The sequence below is a fragment of the Phycodurus eques genome, unplaced genomic scaffold (genome assembly GCF_024500275.1).
Source record: "Phycodurus eques isolate BA_2022a unplaced genomic scaffold, UOR_Pequ_1.1 contig_27, whole genome shotgun sequence".
Classification (NCBI taxonomy): Eukaryota; Metazoa; Chordata; class Actinopteri; order Syngnathiformes; family Syngnathidae; genus Phycodurus; species Phycodurus eques.
Genome location: NW_026904024.1, coordinates 177,326 through 197,901, shown reverse-complemented (window position 1 = coordinate 197,901; position 20,576 = coordinate 177,326). Strand labels below are relative to the sequence as shown.

Here is a 20,576-nt window from a genome sequence, read left to right as displayed (position 1 = left end):
CGATGCAGATCACTCAGGAAGACAGCTTTTGGACTCAGGGGCGTCGTCGGCATTTCTCAAGATGTGGGCCGCATTGGCGGAGTGTAAGCCTTTTACTCAATTCAATGATAAAAGAAATTGAGTGCAATATCATTTTCTTTGCCTGAAGCGGGGTCTGACGAGAAGCCATTTTGAGTGGTGGCCCTGTTGGGTCACCATGAGCCGAGTTGTGGTGGCCCTGTCAGAACTCGTACCGACCTCACCGATTCATCATATAATAGGAGAAGTTGGAGTGGTTATTTCGTATTTAGCGTCTTTATACTGAATAATTGAAGCTACTTGAAGCACATTTATGGAGTGCATTTCATACACAAGGTAACGCAATGTGCTTTACGTGATTAAAAGCGTCTCATTTAAAAACAAAGGGGGGGGGAAGCACCTTATAAAAATTTTACAGAGAGAAAAATCTAAATGCAATGAAAACAGCGTACAGTCCAGGAAATATTTAAAAGTGGAAATGCTCCAAAAGACAAGAGGGGGGGCGTTTTCAACCTGGACTTGAAAACATGCACACTTGGGGCTGACGTCACTTCTGTTGGCAACTTCTTCCATTTGTGCGCAGCATAATAGCTCAGTGCTGCTTCACCATGTTTGCTCCACTATTTGACCTGAGTCTGTCGATCTCAGAGCCATACTGGGTCCGTGAGCATTTCTTTCATGTATTCAGGACCTAAACCATTTAGTGATTTATAGCCGCGTAGCAGAACTTTGAAATCGATTCTAAAGGTGACTTGGAGCCAGTGTAGAGGACTTAGAATTGGAGTAATATGCTCTGACCTCTTTGTTTTGGTCAGAACCCGAGCTGCAGAATTCTGAATGAGTTGCAGCTGTTTAATGCTCTTTTTGGGGGAGTCCAGTCAGAAGACCTTTACAATAGGTAAGACTCCTTGAGATAAAAGCGTGGATGAGCTTCTCCTTGTTTGCTTGGCACATGCAAGCCTTCACTCTGGATATGTTCTTCAGCTGGAAGAAGGCATTTTTAGTAATTGATTTGATACGACTGTTGAAAGTCGGGTCGAAATCTATCAGTACACCCAAGGTTGCGGACTTGGTCTTTGGTTTTTTAAGAGCGTGAACTGGACTGAACCCCATAGGTCGTTGCCGTTCGATGAGAATGAACACTTCCAATGCTTACCAAATAGGAAAAGTAGAAATAAATAAGAAAAATAAATAAATAAGAAATTAGAAAAGTGACATTAGAAAAGTGCAACATCAATAGTCTTGTCTTCTTTTACATGTACATCGCTGCCACCGACTGCTACTTCAGCTACTGCTAAAAACATCTCCCACGCATAAAACCACATGAATCTGGAAATTAGTTTTGAAAGTTGCACGTTACTTGAACCCAAACGAATCAAATAAGCCAAACGTCATTGCAATCGGGGTTCACTTTATCTCGTCTGGCTCTCCACATAACCTTATATATAAATATAAACTATATTACACAACATTAAAGTCATAACATGAGAATTGACTTGACCAAACCATGTGTGTTTATCTTCTTGTGTCTTGCAGACATCAGTGAAGACCTTCGTCCTGAGCGGCAGGAGCCAGAGCCCTCTCGCATTAAAGAGGACGTGGGAGGTGAAGAGGTCCCCCACTTCAAAGAGGAAGAGGAATTGGAGCCCATTTCCATTAAAAAAGAAGAGGAGCCAGAGCACCCCCACTTAAAATGGGAAGAGGAGGAGGATACCAACTTTCCATCGACTGGTGTCCCCTTGAAGACTGCAGATAAAGTTCAAAGTGAGGAGTCCAGAGGAGCGGAGCCTCGAAGCAGCAGCACGAGAGAAGGTGATGGAGACCACTTTGGAAGATCACAAGCAGACGGTCTCTTAGCACCCCTATCAGATAGCGACGACACGACGTCACACTCCCCTGCCACTGAAGATGATGACGAGTATGAAAGTGATGTGACATGTCACACTGACAACAAACGCTGGAAATGTTCTCAGTGCGGGAAGAGCTTTCCTTACGAGAGTCATTTGAAAAAGCACACGAGAATACACACTGGTGAGAAACCTTTTGCCTGCTCAGATTGCAGTCAAAGGTTTACTCAGAAGGGACACTTAAAAATACACACAAGAACCCACACTGGTGAGAAACCTTTTGCCTGCTCAGTTTGTGGTCATAGGTTCTCCTTAAAGGAGAACTTAAAAAATCACTCAAGAACCCACACTGGTGAAAAACCTTTTGCCTGCTCAGTATGTGGTCAAAGATTCACTCAGAAGGGTAGCTTAAATATACACACAAGAACCCACACTGGTGATAAGCCTTTTGTCTGCTCAGTTTGTGGTCAAAGATTCTCTCATAAGGGAAGCTTTAAAATACACACAAGGGCCCACACAGGTGAGAAACCTTTTGTCTGCTCAGCTTGTGGGAAAACCTTCAATCGGAAAGGAGACTTAAAAATACATGCAAGAACCCATACTGGTGAGAGACCCTTTGCCTGCTCAGTTTGCGGTCAAAGATTCTCCGTAAAGGAATACTTAAAAACACACACAAGAACCCACACTGGTGATAAACCTTTCGCCTGCTCAGATTGTGGTCAAAGATTCACTCAAAATGGAAGCTTAATAATACACACAAGAATCCATACAGGTGCTAAACCTTTTGCCTGCTCAGTTTGCGGTCAAAGGTTCTCCGTAAAGGCACGCTTAAAAATACACACCAGAACCCATACTGGTGAGAAGCCTTTTTCCTGCTCAGTTTGTGGTCAAAGATTCACTCAAAATGGAAGCTTAAAAATCCACACAAGAATCCACACAGGTGATAAGCCTTTTCCTTGCTCGGTTTGTGGCCAGAGATTCTCCGTAAAGGCGAGCTTGAAATTACATGCAAGAACCCACACTGGTGAGAAACCCTTTTCCTGCTCAGTTTGTGGTCAAAGATTCACTCAAAATAGAAACCTAAAAATACACACAAGAACCCACACTGATGACAAACCTTTTGCCCGCTCGGTTTGTGGTCACAGATTCTCTCATAAGGATGAAGCTAAGACAGGCAAGTGTACTGCTAAGAATCCCGATGATCAAGAAGGTATAAATGTCAATGTTAGGTCAGATTTATTAGATGAGCTTTCATTCACAGAATAATTTCAGGAAACCAACAATGATGGAGCCAACCGCAAAGATGTAGGCTGAAGCCGTGGCGTATTATGCCAGCAGCAAAATAACTCAATACAAATCATCAATCAATCTTCAAAGCACCAACACAGATTTCAACATCCATATTTCCATCCATCCATTTTCTGAGCCGCTTCTCCTCACTCGGGTCGCGGGCGTGCTGGACCCGATCCCAGCTGTCATCGGGCAGGAGGCGGGGTACACCCTGAACCGGTTGCCAGCCAATCGCAGGGCACATACAAACAAACAACCATTCGCGCTCACAGTCACACCTACGGGCAATTTAGAGTCTCCAATTTATGCATGTTTTTGGGATGTGGGAGGAAACCGGAGTGCCCGGAGAAAACCCACGCAGGCGCGGGGAGAACATGAAAACTCCACACAGGCGGGGCCGGGGATCGAACCCGGGTGAGGCTGACGCTCTAACCAGTCGGCCACCGTGCCGCCAGATTTCAACATCCTCCAATGAAATTGAATTAGTGATATAAGACAAAAACGTTTTTTTTATTGAAACAAAAAACACGCTTGTCACAAAATTGTCAAACGAGCACGAAAGTTATCATCTCAAGCAATTTATTTTGTTGATGCCTGTGCATTGCATTGTGCATTCCTGATTGTGATAGCTCTTTCCGGGAACTTCAAAATAGGTTAAGTATTGGTTTTGAATGTGTTGGCCAATATCTCAACACCGTCAGTCATGTACGGACGTAATAGGGAGCATTAAAGTGGATATCATTGAGTTCATATTCAGAACATTCTTGGTTGTACAGCTTTTTGACATTTAGTTTTTTACGTTGACTATATGTGGCTTCCAACAAGGCTCGGCATCAAAAATCACTCCAAGACATTGATGTTGATATACTCTTTCTATCTCATAGGAATGTACTGTGATTTCAACCTGATGTTTTATTTGTTGAGTGCCAAAAATGTCAACTTTGTTTTGTTTAAATTTAGTGGTCATTTCTTTATATCAATGAGTTTAGTTCATTTTCATAGTATTCAGAAGCTGTGGTAGGTTTTTGTCTGAGGAGTAGAGGGTTGTATCATCAGTAAATAAAAAAAACATTTTTGAGTACCTTCAGTTTTTTTTTTTTTGATTGTTAAATTGCACAAATTGATATCGATCATCCAAATAACTTCATCCCTTTATGTGCTAACCCTCTTGGACCACATCCCTCTAATTTGTCCATGAATATATTCTGTTCAAGAGTGTAAAACTCTTTTTTTCCCAGAGCTATAAAAAAGCCAACAGCAAATTCTTTATTGTTTATTCCAGTAGATATCGCTTCCTCAAATTCCATTGCATCTTTGAGCACCTAGAAAAGCGCAATCATGCATCGTTATCATCCATCCATTTTCCATATCGCTTAACCGCACGGTGCCGGAGCCTGTCCCAGCTGACTCTGGGCGAGAAGCGGGGTCCACGCCGAACTGGCCGTCAGCCAATCGCAGGGCACATAGAAACAGACGACCGCTCGCACAGTTTTCGGTTAACCTAGCGTGCATGTTTTTTTGCGGGGGATATGGGAGGAAACCCATGCAGGCACGGGGGAGAACATGCAAACTCCACACAAGGAAGGCCAGATTTGAACCCGGGTCCTCAGAACTGTGAGGCAGATGTGCTAACCAGTCGCACACCGTGCCATATTATGGTGATGATTATTATAGTTTGTAAACCTGTCTCTTATTCCACTTTTATCGATAGGAATTACTCCAGCTGTTTTCCTTTTTGAAGGGAGCCCCGTGCCTGCGTGGGTTTTCTCCGGGCACTCCGGTTTCCTCCCACATCCTCAAAACATGCGTGGTAGGTTGATCGATGACTCTCAATTGCCCTGAGGTGAATGGTTGTTTGTGTATACGTGCCCTGCGATCGGCTGGCGACCCGTTCAGGGTGTACCCCGCCTCTCGGCCGAAGTGAGCTGGGTTAGGTTCCAGCACCCCATTGTTGACTTTCCACCCGATGTTCAATATTCCATGGGATCAAGCAGAACGACTTCGTTGTTTTTCCAAGAACTATGTCAAATAATGTTGACGTTGCGGCACAGAGCCGATTGAGGCTCGAGTCGGTGGCCTGTCGCTTTAAATAGTTCTGCCCTAAAGGCTCATGGGTAATGCCTCTCTTTTCCCATCTCGCTGTGCTGGAGGAGGCTCGATCGTGTTCCAGCAAATCTTCCCGAGTTTGTATCGAATGTTCTGAATCCTCCTGATCACGACTTCAGTGGACTAAGACAAAATTCGTGCAATCTTCGCGTCCGGTTGGAGGCGTCTCGTGCACGTTGAAGCTTCTCGGCCTAGCTTAGCTTAGCTTAGCTTAGCATAGCGTAGCTTGCTAACAAAGAGACGCGTTTGTAGTCAACACTTCGCTAAGCAAAGATCAAGCGTGAGGTAATGGGTGAGGTCTTATTTACACCACCGACTTGTAAGGAGTGGGGACCACAATATCGAATACTAACACTGAAATGTGGTTTAAAAAAAAAAAACTGAAACAACAACAACAACAACTCAATTCTGTCAGCTTTGTTTTTCTGAGATACTGAAAAAATATCCTGCAACGATTATTTTCTGAATCGTTATTTATCTTAGTCTGGATTCTGACTCCTTTTGTAGAATAATGTCGATAATGTTTCAACACAAATTGTCTCTCACAAAGGAGCTGTCTTCTTTCTCTCAGTTATCGCTGACAATGCATAACTACATGTTCTGCTGTTTACTTTTTGTTGACAGTAATCACATCTCCCACTTTGCTGCTTTGCCAGTTTAACTAACGTACTGTTTAACCCACGATGTCCAAATCTGAATCTTGATATCATTGTTTCGCATGTCCGATTTGCACTTGCTTTTCTCGTCCCCCCACGTAGAGTGGAAAGTAATGTGATCGTCGTGTGAAAATGTGTGCAAGAAGGACGCCGGAGTACGAGGAGGAACTTTGTGGCCCAAAAGAGGAGAAGGAGCCACGTCTTCAACTTCTGCAGCCTCCAACTGTGCTACGCAGAGCAGGTCGGTTTCCCTGTTGCGTGCGTTCTAATTTGAAGGACCCTCCTGTGTTGATTTACGGCCCCGTTTGACGATGAATTTAACATAACGTGATTAACATCCTGTAATGTGTACTGTGTGGGTCTGCGGCAGGGGCGGAGCTACGCGGTGGCCGCTGCCCATGTGCCCCGGCCAACCCCCGGATCAAAAAACAGTTAACAAATCTGTTAAAGACGTCATCGCGCACGTGACGCGGTTTACATAACGTGTGGACCGGCTGCCAGCCATGGAATTCTTGGCCTGCAAGTGGTATTAATCGGCTCCATCTTTCGAACCATTCGGAGTAAAGGTGCCAGGTGTCTTGAAAGGCTGCATAGTAGTTTGAATGAGAAGCAACTCTCTAGGCTGCAATTAAGTGAAATAAATGAGATAAGCTTTGCAACTGAAATATTACAAAACTGTTCACAGAGAAATGATTTGCAAAAGTATGCCCACTTTCAATACGAGGAAGACAGTGTCAAATCCCTTTAAGACATGTTTGCTTTGCAGGAGTTCATAAAGCAGCCCTGTTTTTGCCTGATCCAAATGCATGTTTGTAGCTTTTTAGGGGAGGGGCCATCTTTTAACCTGAAGCACCTTTGAACCTGAAAGTGATGCATTGTTTTGAAATGGGATTCTGTATACATACAAAGGTAGAACTACACATATGGACTAAATTTACTTATTTGCATGACTTCTAAAGTCATGATTAACTCTCCAAAGTTGAATTAGCCACAAGGGAAAATGTTTTTATTTCTTCTTTTTTTTATGATGCTACCGTTAGTTATTTGGTTATAGGCAGGGGTGCACATACACGAAGTCGTGGCAGAAAATATTAAATGTGCACTCAATTTGATTGTATTAGTGAACTTTTGCGCACCATACATACATTTCTTTTTTGGGGGGCGGGGCGCAGCGGTAGACGGTCAGTATAGTGAATTCGTTCAAACAATCTTTTTATTCATTTTTTTTAAAGACCTGTCCTGTTCAGTTGCATGGCCTTGCAGAATGGTGGATCTGTCTGCCCATGCAGTCAGTTTTTTTTCTAGGACATCAAGTTTTTTTTATCCACAGATAAGCAACAAACAAACAGTCATTTGTAGATTGGGGTGGGGAGGACGTGCAATATTTAACCGAGAGGACAGAAAAAAAGGGCAGGCCAGAATGTGGGGAAAATGAGCAAGGCAGTGCTACTGACGAGTGGTGCGGTGGAATTCTTTTTTTTTTTTTTTTTTTTTTTTTTTTTTTGAATCTAAACACCTGTAGGAACCTGTGCGTTGATATGTTAGTATAACCTGTGTTGTTGTTAGTGATCCCAGCACAAGTAATGAAAGCTTATCGTGGGTCTATCTCACTTATTAGTGAATGAGCCCCATATCACATGCGGGTTTGTCAACCGGTGTACGGAGTTGCTTGGCGGGGGCCGAGTCAGCGCCCATGAAGAACTTCTTGAAGTTAATTGAGGGACTTTTAGTTTATTGAAAAAAGTTTCAATGTCGTTTTTCGGTTTATTATGGGATGCATATAAGCTACTGTACTCGTTGTAAAACTAGTACAGTAGTAGTAGTTCTTTTTTGGGTACGAAAAGTATTCAGACCCCGTAAACTTTTTCACTCTTTGTTATATGGCAGCCATTTGCTAAAATCAGAATCAGAATCATCTTTATTTGCCAAGTATGTCCAAAAAACACACAAGGAATTTGTCTGCGGTAGTTGGAGCCGCTCTAGTACGACAACAGACGGTCAGTTGACAGAGAACACTTTGGAGACAGAAAGACATTGAGAAAAACAGTCACTGAGCAATAAAGCTTGCTCGTTATCGGGTAATGCCGGTACATTTGTTTTTTTTTTGGACAATTGTGCAAAAAGAGCTTTCCATCATTACAATATTTTAAGTTCATTTTTTCCTCCTCAATGTACACACAGCACCCCATAGTGACAGAAAAAAATGAATTGTTGAAATTTTTGCAGATTTATTAAAAAAGAAAAACTGAAATATCACACAGCCATAAGTATTCAGACCCTTTGCTGTGACACTCATATTTAACTCTGGTGCTGTCCATTTCTTCTGATCATCCTTGAGATGGTTCTACACCTTCATTGGTGTCCAGCTGTGTTTGAGTATACTGACTGGACTTGATTGGGAAAGCCACACACCTGTCTATATAAGACCTTACAGCTCGCAGTGCATGTCAGAGCAAATGAGAATCATGAGGTCAAAGGAACTGCCTGAAGAGCTCAGAGACAGAATTGTGGCAAGGCACAGATCTGGCCATGGTTACAAAAACAATTTCTGCTGCACTTAAGGTTCCTAAGAGTGCAGTGGCCTCCATAATCCTGAAATGGAAGACGTTTGGGACGACCAGAACCCTTTGTAGAGCTGGTCGTCCGGGAGATCGGGGGAGAAGAGCCTTGGTGAGAGAGGTCAAGAAGAACCCAAAGATCACAGTGGCTGAGCTCCAGCGTTGCAGTCGGGAGAAAATTCTAGAAAGTCATCACTGCAGCTCTCCACCAGTCGGGGCTTTATGGCAGAGTGGCCCGACGGAAGCCTCTCCTCACTGCAAAACACATGAAAGCCCACATGGAGTTTGCTAAAAAAAAACACCTGAAGGACTCCATGATGAGAAGAAATAAGATTCTCTGTCTGGTCTGATGAGACCAAGAGGAAACTTTTTGGCCTTAATTCTAATCAGTATGTGTGGAGAAAAGCAGGCACTGCTCATCACCTGTCCAATACAGTCCCAACAGTGAAGCATGGTGGTGGCAGCATCACGCTGTGGGGATGTTTTTCAGCCGCATGGACAGGACGACCGGTTGCAATCGAAGGAAAGATGAATGTGGCCAAGTACAGGGATATCCTGGACGAAAACCTTCTCCAGAGTGCTCAGGACCTCAGACTGGGCCGAAGGTTGACCTTCAAACAAGAAAATGACCCAAAGCACACAACTAAAATAACGAAGGAGTGGCTTCAGAACAACTCCGTGACTGTTCTTGATTGGCCCAGCCAGAGCCCTGACTTAAACCCAATGGAGCATCTTTGGAGAGCCCTTAAAATGGCTGTCCACCAACGTTCACCATCCAACCTGACAGAACTGGAGAGGATCTGGAAGGAGGAACGGCGGATGATCCCCAAATCCAGGTGTGAAAAACTTGTTGCATCGTTCCCAAAAAGACTCATGGCTGTATTAGCTCAAAACGGTGCTACTACTAGATACTGAGCAAAGGGTCTGAATACTTATGGCAGTTTTTATTTTTTAACTGACTTATCCACAGCAGGTCCCAACTGCTTTGGATAAGTCACAGGAGTTGACGAGACGTACTTTTACTCCGTTACAATGATCTAAATTTTGCTCACTACCTTTCTTTATCAGTTATTGCTGATTTATCAACTATTTCGTGGGCGAGACGAAAGTCACATGACCTCACACAACGTCAATTGCTAGTACATCGTGTATTTAGGAAACGCGCCTACAATAATAGTTTACATATGTCAATTTTAAATGTATTAAGCGATAGAGCGATGTTAGGGATTATGTCATAACAGAAAGAACTAACTTCAAATTCAGAAATGCTATCCACCCATCCATCCATTTTCTGTATCGCTTATCCTCACCAGTGTCGCGGACATACTTGAGCCTATCCCAGGTATCTATGGGCGAGAGGCGGGGTACACCCTGCACTGGTCGCCAGCCAATCGCAAAGTACATATAAACAAACAACCATTTGCGCTCACATTCACACCTACGAGCAATTTAGAGCTTTCAATCAACCTACCACACTTGTTTTTGGGATGTGGGAGGAAACCGGAGTACCCGGAGAAAACCCACACAGGCACGGGGAGAACATGCAAACTCCACGCAGACGAGGCCCGGATTTGAACCCCGGTCCTCAGAATTGTGAGGCAGATGTGATGTGTCGGTGACCGTGTGTGTGTGTACACACAGTGGGTATGGAAAGTATTCAGACCCAGTATTCTTTGTTTCTTGCAGCCATTTATGAAATCATTTATTTTTTTCCTTCATTAATGTACACACAGCACCCCCATATTGACAGAAAAAAAATTGAATTGTTGGAATTTTTGCAGATTTTAATAAAAAAGAAAAACTGAAATATCACAGCCAAAAAAGACTCCTATGATGAAAAATATAAGTGGATCGAGGTTTCCCTTGTCCCGACGCGGGTCACCGGGGCCCCCCACTGGAGCCAGGCCAGGAGGTGGGCCTCGAAGGCGAGCACCTGCCGGGCCTGCATCCATGGGGCCCGGCCGGGCACAGCCCGAAAGGGAAACATAGGTCCCCCTTCCCATGGGCTGATCACCTGTGTGAGTGGCCATAGGGGTCGGGTGCAGTGCGAGCTGGGCGGTGGCCAAAGGCAGGGACCTTGGCAATCCGATACCCGGCTACAGAAGCTGGCTCTAGTGATGTGGAATGTCACCTCTCTGGCAGGGTAGGAGCCCGAGCTGGTGTTTGAGGTCGAGAAGTTCCGATTAGATATAGTCGGACTCTCCTCCACACACCTGCTTGGGCTCTGGTACCAGTCCTCTTGAGAGGGGTTGGACTCTCTTCCACTCTGGAGTTGCCCACGGTGAGAGGTGCCGAGCAGGTGTGGGTATACTTCTTGCCCCCCGGCTCGGCGCCTGTACGTTGGGGTTCACCCCGGTGGACGAGAGGGTAGGCTTCCTCCGCCTTCGGGTGGGGGGGACGGGTCCTGACTGTTGTTTGTGCTTATGCACCAAACAGCAGTTCAGAGTACCCACCCTTTTTGGAGTCTTTGGAGGGGGTGCTGAACAGCGCTCCCGCTGGGGACTCCATCATTCCGCTGGGGGACTTCAATACTCACGTGGACAATGACAGTGAGACCTGGAGGGGTGTGATTGGGAGGAATGGCCCCCCCGATCAGAACCCGAGCGGTGTTCTGTTATTGGGCTTCTGTGCTCATCACGGATTGTCCATAACGAACACCATGTTCAAGCATAAGGGTGTCCACACGTGCACTTGGCATCAGGACACCCTAGGTCTCAGTTCGATGATAGACTTTGTGGTCGTGTCATCGCCTGTCGTGGCGGCAATCCCCGAACCCGTTGGTGCACACCAACGGTCATTGATGCCGTCAAGATGAAGAATGAGTCCTATCGGGCATTTTTGGTCTGTGGGACTCCTGAGGTAGCTGATGTGTACCGGCTGGCCAACCGGAATGCAGCTTTGGTGGTCGCTGAAGCAAAAACTTGGGCATGGGAGGAGTTAGGTGAGGCCATGGAGAAAGACTTTCTCGACTCGGGACGTTGTGAGTCAGTGGGGAGAATACTTCGAAGACCTCCTCAATCCCATGAGGAAGCAGAGTCTGGGTTCTCTAAGGCAGGCTCTCCTATCTCTGGTGTTGAGGTCACCGAGGTGGTTAAAAAGGTCCTCGGTGGGAAAGGCCAGGGAGTGGATGAGATTCGCCCAGAGTTCCTAAAGGCTCTGGATGTTGTTTGACTCCCTCAACAGCTCCGCCACAGGTATGTCTCCCTTCATGGCATGGTATGGTTTCCAGCCTCCTCTGTTTAAGGAACAGGAGCACACGGTGGCGGTTCCTTTGGTGAGGGAGCACCTACAACGGAAGGAAGGACGTTAGGGCTGTCCGAGCTCGTTCAGCCTAAAGAAACAAGCAGTTGGCGGATCGTCATCGCTCCCATACGCCGGCATACATGGTGGGTCAGATGGTTTGTCTCTCCTCCCGTGACCGTCCCCTCCAAACCGAATCACGTAAGCTCACGCCACGCTTCATTGGGCCTTTCCGGGTCTCCAAAGTCATACATTCCCCCTCCGTACAGTTTAAACTTCCCCAGTCTCTCAGGATTCACCCGACGCTCTGCTCATCTCTGCTCTGTTCCTCCCGTGTCTCCTGCTTCGCTGGCCGCTCCAACCACGCCGTCAAGCTCATCCACCTTCTCACGCTCCCTGTACGTTCGTTGTTCCTACGGACCACCATCATCCCTTGGAAATACAAACCCAGAACTACCCCCAAATAATCCATTCTCATCTACTTCCTCTGCCTCCGTCTGCTTTGCGGTCTCGTCCAATTCCATACGATTCCAAATCGTGACAATTTATTTCAAAGACACTGAACATTTCTTGCCACGTGACAGAAAAATGGGAATAGGCAATTGTTTGCGTGAGTGACCAAGGATTAGCTCCCCCAAAAAATCCATCATCAGAATCATCTTTCATCGTGATCATATGCACAATTTATCCGCTGCATTTTACCCATCACAGTAGTGGGCACGGCAAACACACACACTTGTTAGTGGCAGACACTGGAGGAGGGGGAAACTTGAGCGCCCGGGGGTCGGTATTGGTGTCTTGCTCAAGGACGCCACAGCCATGGGTCCGTGGGATGCTGGGGGTGGGTGGTTCCTTGTTCTTGGTCCTTGTTGGCCACGGCTGCCGAAATTATGTTTACAAAAGGCCACTGCCACAAAAAAAGAATACAAAAAAATGTGCAAATGCCAAAACAGGAGCATGCAGGGGTCCACTGTATTGCCTTTATTGCTACTTGTGTTTTTATGAACTTTATTAATTTACAGTTTTTCACATTTTATTATTGTTGTTGAGCTGTCCAGTTTTATTTCCAATATATCCAACTCATCTGGCTTTCATATTAACCTTAAATATAAACCAGAATACACAACAAAGTCACATGAGAACAGATTTACCAAACTGTGTGTTTGTCTTCTCGTGTCTTGCAGACATCACTGAACATCTTCGTCCTGAGCAGCAGGAGCCAGAGCCCCCTCACATTAAAGAGGAAGTGGAGGATGAAGAGGTCCACCACATCAAAGAGGAAGAGAAGCCTATTTTGATTAAAAAAGAAGAGGAAGAAGCGTGCCCCCATATCAAAGAGGAAGAGGATATTACCAGGTTTCCAATGACTGATGTCCCTTTGAAGAGTGAAGATGAAGGGCAAAGTGGGGAGAGCAGAGGGGCGGAGCCTCCAAACAGCAGCTCAAGTCAACACACGACAACAGAAGGTCATCAAGATCACTGTGGAGGATCACAAGCAGACGGACTCTTAGCTCCACTCTCTGATAGTGACGACATGACGTCACACGCTACTCACACTGATGATGATGGACAGTCTCAAGTTGATATGACATTTCACACTGACAACAAACGGTGGAAATGTTCTCTGTGTGGGAAAACATTTGCTTATAAGAGTAGTTTGAAACATCACATGAGAATACACACTGGTGAGAAACCTTTTTCCTGCTCAGATTGTGGTCAAAGATTCTCTGAGAAGGGACACTTGACAAGACACAGAAGAACCCACACTGCTGATAAACCTTTTTCCTGCTCAGTTTGTGGTCAAAGATTCACTCAGAAGGGAAGCTTAAAAATACACACAAGAACCCACACTGGTGAGAAACCTTTTTTCTGCTCAGTTTGTGGTCAAAGATTCACTCAGAAGGGAAGCTTAAAAATACACACAAGAACACACACTGGTGAGAAACCTTTTTCCTGCTCAGATTGTGATCAAAGATTCTCTGAGAAGGGCCACTTGACAAGACACACAAGAACCCACACTGATGAGAAACCTTTTTCCTGCTTCGATTGTGGTCAGAGATTCTCTGACAACGGAACATTGACAAGACACACAAGAACCCACACGGGTGAGAAACCTTTTTCCTGCTCAGTTTGTGGTCAAAGATTCACTCAGAAAGGAGGCTTAAAAATACACACAAGAACACACACTGGTGAGAAACCTTTTTCCTGCTCAGACTGTGGCCAAAGATTCTCAAAGAATGAAGACTTAAAAATCCACACAAGAACTCACACTGGTGAGAGACCTTTTTTCTGCTCAGTTTGTGGTCGAAGATTCTCTGTGAAGAGAAACTTAAAAATACACACAAGAACACACACTGGTGAGAAACCTTTTTCCTGCTCAGATTGTGATCAGAGATTCTCTGACACGGGAACCTTGACAAGACACACAAGAGCCGACACTGGTGAGAAACCTTTTTCCTGCTCAGATTGTGCTCAAAGATTCCACTGGGGAACAATTTGAAAAAGCATTTCTGAGTTCGATTTTTATGCTGATTAAAGCTAAAATTGGCATGCTGATTCCAAAATTGCAGTCAGTTTTTTTCTAGGACGTCAAGTTTTTTTATCCACAGATAAGCAAAATTCCACTAATTAGCTTTCGTAAGACTTGGCAGCTGATTACGATTGTACTCACCTACAGCTACGTGGCAACTTGTTTGTGCAGTCACAATTGAGAGTGCGGGGAGAGGTGTTTGCAGCTCCCAGTAGGTCAGTACTATCAATATCTGCAAACAAAGTAGGAATTAAGAGGATTTGTGCCATATCCTTTGTAAAAGTGTTAAATAAACCTCTTTCTTTCATATTTCATTGTTCATTTGTTGTTTCATTTTTCATATTTTTTTTAAGAAAACTGGGAACTATAGTTAAAAACTTGTGATAGAGAAAAACTGAGATCAGTTTTGGATTCCGCACCCAATAATGAGTTAAAAACAGCTGTTAGACCTAACTCAACCAAAATTGTGTTCCCCAGTGTTATTGATCTATTTTAGGTGTTGTCTTGGCCTTGCGTGCCTTTTTGCACCTCCCTTTCTTCATGAGTTCAATACTTTATCCCTGTGTCATTTCACACTTTTACACACACACACCATAATTTTTGAGCTTATTTGTTCTACTTTCTTTGTATGTGTGGATGACTACCTGTATTCCCAACATCTGGTTAAATATTCAGGTCAATAGCACTTTTGGAAGTATACTTAGTGAGAAAAATTGTGACGTGTTAAATACTGTACTTATTTCAGCCGCTGTAGCAATGACTGTACTTTCCATTTGGTGCAATTACGTTCCTACCAGTTTTCTTCAGGTACTCTGTTTTCCTCCCACATTCAAAAACATGCACGGTAGGTTGATTGAAGACTCTAAATTATCCGTGGGTGTGAATGTGAGGGCGAATTCTTCATTGTCTATATGTGTCCTGTGATTGTCTGGCGACCAGTTCAGGGTGTACCCCGCCTCTCGCCCGAAGTCAGCTGAGATAGGCGTCAGCACGCCCGTGACACTTGTGAGGAAAAGTGGTTCAGAAAATGGATTAATGGACCTTCTGACCCTTTTCCAGATCATGTTTATTTTGTTAGAGCTATTTAATTAGGTTAGGGCTAAATTCAGTTACAGTACACATTTTGAACACATCTAAGAAACACATTTCAAGATATTACTATTGGCTGCATATATTAATAATGCGGTACTGTAGTTAATTGTCATAAGTCCTAGACTTACATTTGCAACTGCCAGTGAAGTCGGTGGCGGGGCACCGAGTAACAACCTCTGGCGCACCGCACCACTGAGCACCAGACCAAAATTTGTACGTGCAGCCCTGTATATGCAGTAGCTGCCTGTCAATGGCAGGAAAGAGTTAAATTGTGAAGCTCAGTGGAGCAGACTGACTAGCACAAGGTGGTTATGTCATCAACGCGAGGGAAGAAGGCAGAAGCAGAGCGTACATATTTGATTCAAGGAGTGCAAAATAAATGCAAAACGACGCAGTGGTTTGCAAGCCGCCGTTAAACACAAACAAAAAGATGGCGACGACTTCGGTGAAGACCAATGCAAAAAAAATAAGACAAAATCACGAAGGTTTGGGAGCATTTCAGACCCATAAGAAAGGCGAACCCCTGTGACGCGACAAGTCTCTCAAGCAAGACACACAGAATGCGGTGGAAGAGCCAAGATGAACGTTGGGCAAATTAGTCAGTTTAATTTGAATGCAATTTACTAACGTAACGGGAGCCCTGCGGAGGGCTAAGGTTTCTATTAATTATGACTACCGTCGGATTTGTGGCTTTACCGTCGGATTTATGATGATGGTGACAAGTAGAGTATGTGTGCGACTGTGACTTCATTCTGGGTGCTTGTCATATTCGTCAAGGTACAGTTTTGCTCAATAATTTAAGCAATGTGAGATAATTGGTCATCTGCAAGTGGCTACAATTTTAGTCAAGTACTGTCGGTGAAAAAAAGTGATTGCGAGTGGCAAAGTTTGTCAAAAAATGTGTTCAGGTGACAGGATTTGTCTTTCTTATCGAGCAGTTTTCATTTTCATCTTCATTTTAGTCCTGGTCTAAGCTCATAAATGTACAGCCACGAATGCCTTGTGTTTTATTTTTATAATTAAAGAAATGATAAGAAGGAAAATGCTAAGTTTAAACTGAAATTAGTTTTGTATATTTTTTTATTTTGTTTGAAATTGCCTCAGTGAAAATATTTCTCGAAATGAAAGAAGTTTTCTACCCGATGTGAATTTGAGTTTTTTTTATTGAACAAAAAAACAATTGGTTGCTCACTTTTAAGTGAAATAGCAAATTTGTTTCTTGTGTATTCATAATTGCTTTTTTAACTAAGCAAAAATGTATCTGAATACCCGATTATTTCGTAACAATTTATGTAGGATACTCGAATATGAAACTATTTGATAGCTACAGCCCAAATATTATCAGAGGTGTATGTGGACATAAATGGGAATGTGTTCATAAATCTTGGTGCAGATCGGCCGGCATTTTTGGACATAAAGCGACGTAACACGTCATATATGGCAGGGAGTGGCTATATCTTCTTGCCTCAAGGAAGCATTTCAACTGTCGATCCATCCATCCATCTTCTGAGCCGCTTCTCCTCACTAGGGTTGCGGGCGTGCCGGAGCCTATCCCAGCTATCATCGGGCAGGAGGCGGGGTACACCCTGAACCGCTTGCCAGCCAATCGCAGGGCACAGACAAACAAACAACCATTTGAACTCACATTCACACTTACGGGTAATTTAGAGTTGTCAATTAATCTACCATGCATGTTTTTGGGATGCGGGAGGAAACCGGAGTGCCCGGAGAAAACCCACGCAGGCACGGGGAGAACATGTAAACTCCACACAGGCGGGACCGGGGATTGAACCCTGGTCCTCAGAACTGTCAGGCAGATGTGCTAACCAGTCGCCCACCGTGCCGCCTTCAACTGTCGATTATTTATTTCTTTATTTATTTTTTAAACAACAACCCTTCCAACGAGTTTCACAATTACCAGTTTCACTCACTGTTGTATAAAAATACCCATCCAGACTTTTAAATTTAATTCAATGACACCGCAGATTACGAAGCCGTTCAACGGGGAAAGGTTCTCGCCTTCCGGCATCTACGTGTCAGGCTGTGACAGACTGACGTGTCCAAATTGTGGGCGGGCCAATTAATGTCCTTGAAGGAGTAATAATTCTAGATTATAGGTTGAAATGATGTCATTAATCAAAATGGATTAACCGGAGACAATGATTTGTTTGGGGTTGACATTTTATACTCACTAAGTTTGTAGCTCTGCTTTCTTTATGCCTAATTTCTTTAACCAACTTTCTGTTCCTTGTAATTATTGGGCGGCTGTGGCTCAGTAGGTCGAGCGGGCGAATCCCGGCTACGACTGTCCGCATGTCGAAATGTCCTTGGGCAAGACACTGAACCCTAATTTGCTCTCAGTGGGCCTGGCCAGCGCCTTACCTGGCAGCAGTCGCCCATTGGTGTATGAATGTGAGTTATGTGTGTAAACCCTTTAAAACAATACACACATTTAAACACAGAGAGTGCAAGAGCAATGGATTAAAAATATCCAAATTAATAACACATTAAGTGCAAAAAATAAGGTGTTTGCATCCTGGACAGTATCCCTCATAAATGTTTTAAACGGCGATGTTGGGATGAATGTGGTGAGGCTTTGTAAAATTAATTTGAACTGTATATTTTTGGATTTACTTCACTGCTGCTGAAACTATGTTTACAAGAGGTTAGATAAAAAAAACCTATCAAGAAAAATGTGCAAATGCCAAATCGGGAGTATGCAGGGGTCCACTGAATTACTTTATTGATACTTCTTTTTATGACCTTCATTATTTTACAATTTTTCACATTTTATTGTTGTCGTTGACCTGCCCAATTTGATTGTTTCCAATATATAAAACTCATCTGGCTTTCACCTTAACCTTAAAGATAAATCTAAACCATAATACCCAACATTAAAGTCACAACATGAGAAAAGATTTACCAAACCGTGTGTGTTTGTCTTCTTGTCCGTCAGACATCACTGAAGATCTTCGTACTAAGTGGCAGGAGCCAGAGCCCCCTCACATTAAAGAGGAAGTGGAGGATGAACATGTCCACCACATAAAAGAGGAAGAGAAGCCCATTTTGATTAAAAAAGAGGAGGAAGAAGTGCGCCGCCGCTTCAAACAGGAAGAGGAGGAGGATATCACCAAGTTTCCATTGACTGGTGTCCCTTTGAAGAGTGAAGATGAAGGTCAAAGTGAGGAGAACAGAGGGGTGGACCCTCCAAGCAGCAGCTCAAGTCAACACATGACAACAGAAGGTGATGGAGGATCACAAGCAGACGGCCTCTTAGCTCCACTGACAGATAGTGACGACATGACGTCGCACTCTGCTCACACTGATGATGATGGACAGTCTGAAGTTGATATGACATTTCACACCGACAACAAACGATGGAAATGTTCCCTGTGTGGGAAAACATTTGCTTATAAGAGTAGTTTGAAACAACACATGAGAATACACACTGTAGAGAGAGCGTTTTCCTGCTCAGATTGTGGCCAAAGATTCTCTCACAAGGGACACTTGACAAGCCACACAAGAACTCACACTGGCGAGAAACCTTTTTCCTGCTCAGTTTGTGGTCAAAGATTCACTCAGAAGGGAAACTTAAAAATACACACAAGTACCCACACTGGTGAGAAACCTTTTTCCTGCTCAGTTTGTGGTCGAAGATTCACTCAGAAGGGAAACTTAAAAAAACACACAAGAACCCACACTGGTGAGAAACCTTTTTCCTGCTTAGTTTGTGGTCAAAGATTCTCTCGTAGGGATCGGGCTAAGACACACAAGTGTGCTGGTGAGAAAAGCAGTGATCAAGGTTTTAATGAAAATGTAAATATGTAATTTCAAAAGTAATTACTTACAAAAATCGACATTCTTGCCTTCTGTGTACCAGCTTTTATTGTATCTATCTTTTTGTTGGCCATATGTTTTCTAAAAACCCGTGAGTGTTGAGAAATAACACTAGTGCCAAAATGCTTTAAAGGGACTAGTTAATGGTGAGGACATTGCCACTTATTCCATAGTTCTGGACTCAAAAATTATGTCTTCAGAAAAAAAGCCCACCAAAATAGAGTCAGTAGTAATTTTAGAATGGTTTTCTGATGTCATATTTGATTTTCATCCAGATTTTAGCCTGCCCACATTTTGGACATGTCAGCCTGTCACAGCCTGAACACATAAGAGATTACATTTCCTCATTATTCCTTATATGTTTTCCATGGTGTAATTTTTGCCCATATTGAAAGTCTGGTTGTATATTTAAGACAATAATGTGTGAAAACAGTGATAGTTTAATATGTTCGAAGGCTTGTTGTTTAAAAAAATCGACCGTTGAAATGCCTCCTTGAGTAAAGAAAACAGCCACATCAAGTCAATTCTTGCAGCTTTATTTCCTCATACGTCAGCTGAATTTTGAATTGATTGCACCACAAATGTATAGTATTCAGTATGTGTGTGTATGTGTCGATTAAATCTATGTATTGATCACAAAAGCGTTTCTGGAGGTGGCTTTGTGGGGCAGACGTCGACTTTGGCTGGCTGTCATAACTTCAGATTACGTTATGACGAGGGTCTCCCGGCCGAACGCGTCACGTTGCTTAATGTCCCGAAACTTCAGCTGATCTAAAATGATCCATAAAATCTAAACTATTGGGCCGATTGCTGTAATATTGGGCGGCATGTGGACAACGGGTTACCACATCCGCCTCGCATTTCTGAGGACCCGGGGTTCAAATGTGCCCTCCTGTGGGTGGAGTTTGGATGTTCTCCCTGTGCCTGCGTGGGTTTTCTCCGGGGACTCCGGTTTCCTCCCACATCCCAAAAACATGCATGGTAGGTTGATTGAAGACTCTGAAATTGCCCTTAGGTGTGAATGTGAATGTCAATGGTTGTTTGTTTATATGTGCCCTGCGATTGGCTGGCAACCAGTTCAGGGTGCACCCTGCCTCCTGCCCGCTGTTAGCTGGGATAGTGAGGATAAACAGTGTAGAAAATTGATTTTCAGAGGTAGAAGCTACCAAGAGTAAAGGTGACAAAACAATGACGTTCTCCGTGACAAACCAGTTTGTTTTGTGTACCTGGACGACATTTTGGGGATGATTGTTGACAGTTTTGGGACATTAAGCCACATTTCTTGTGTTCATGCTTGAGGCTTTCAGGGATGTGGCATTCGCCTGCTGTGTTTGTATCACTAATAATGAAATCCTATTGAACTTGCCATTAGCCTTGACAACAAACTGTGGGAAAGAGCTCG

At 43.9% G+C, this 20,576-nt stretch overlaps 1 protein-coding gene across 7 annotated transcripts in view; it reads left to right on the top strand.

The window, feature by feature from the left end:
• The window catches only part of LOC133398234 (gastrula zinc finger protein XlCGF57.1-like), a 35,726-nt gene that overhangs the window by 550 nt on the left and 14,600 nt on the right, over positions 1-20,576 (top strand). Inside the window, exons 1-4 of one of the 7 annotated variants that reach the window (XM_061669843.1) lie at positions 2,087-2,133; positions 6,020-6,158; positions 12,900-14,156; positions 18,294-20,061. In XM_061669843.1, the coding sequence (XP_061525827.1) occupies positions 6,050-6,158; positions 12,900-14,156; positions 18,294-19,165 (2,238 nt within the window). In that variant the 5' untranslated portion in view covers positions 2,087-2,133; positions 6,020-6,049 and the 3' untranslated portion in view covers positions 19,166-20,061. Of the gene's footprint in view, positions 1-1,554; positions 4,227-5,266; positions 6,159-6,287; positions 6,428-12,899; positions 14,157-18,293; positions 20,062-20,576 lie in introns of those variants that run through there. The other 6 variants (XM_061669842.1, XM_061669846.1, XM_061669847.1 and 3 more) reach the window with 6 other exon arrangements.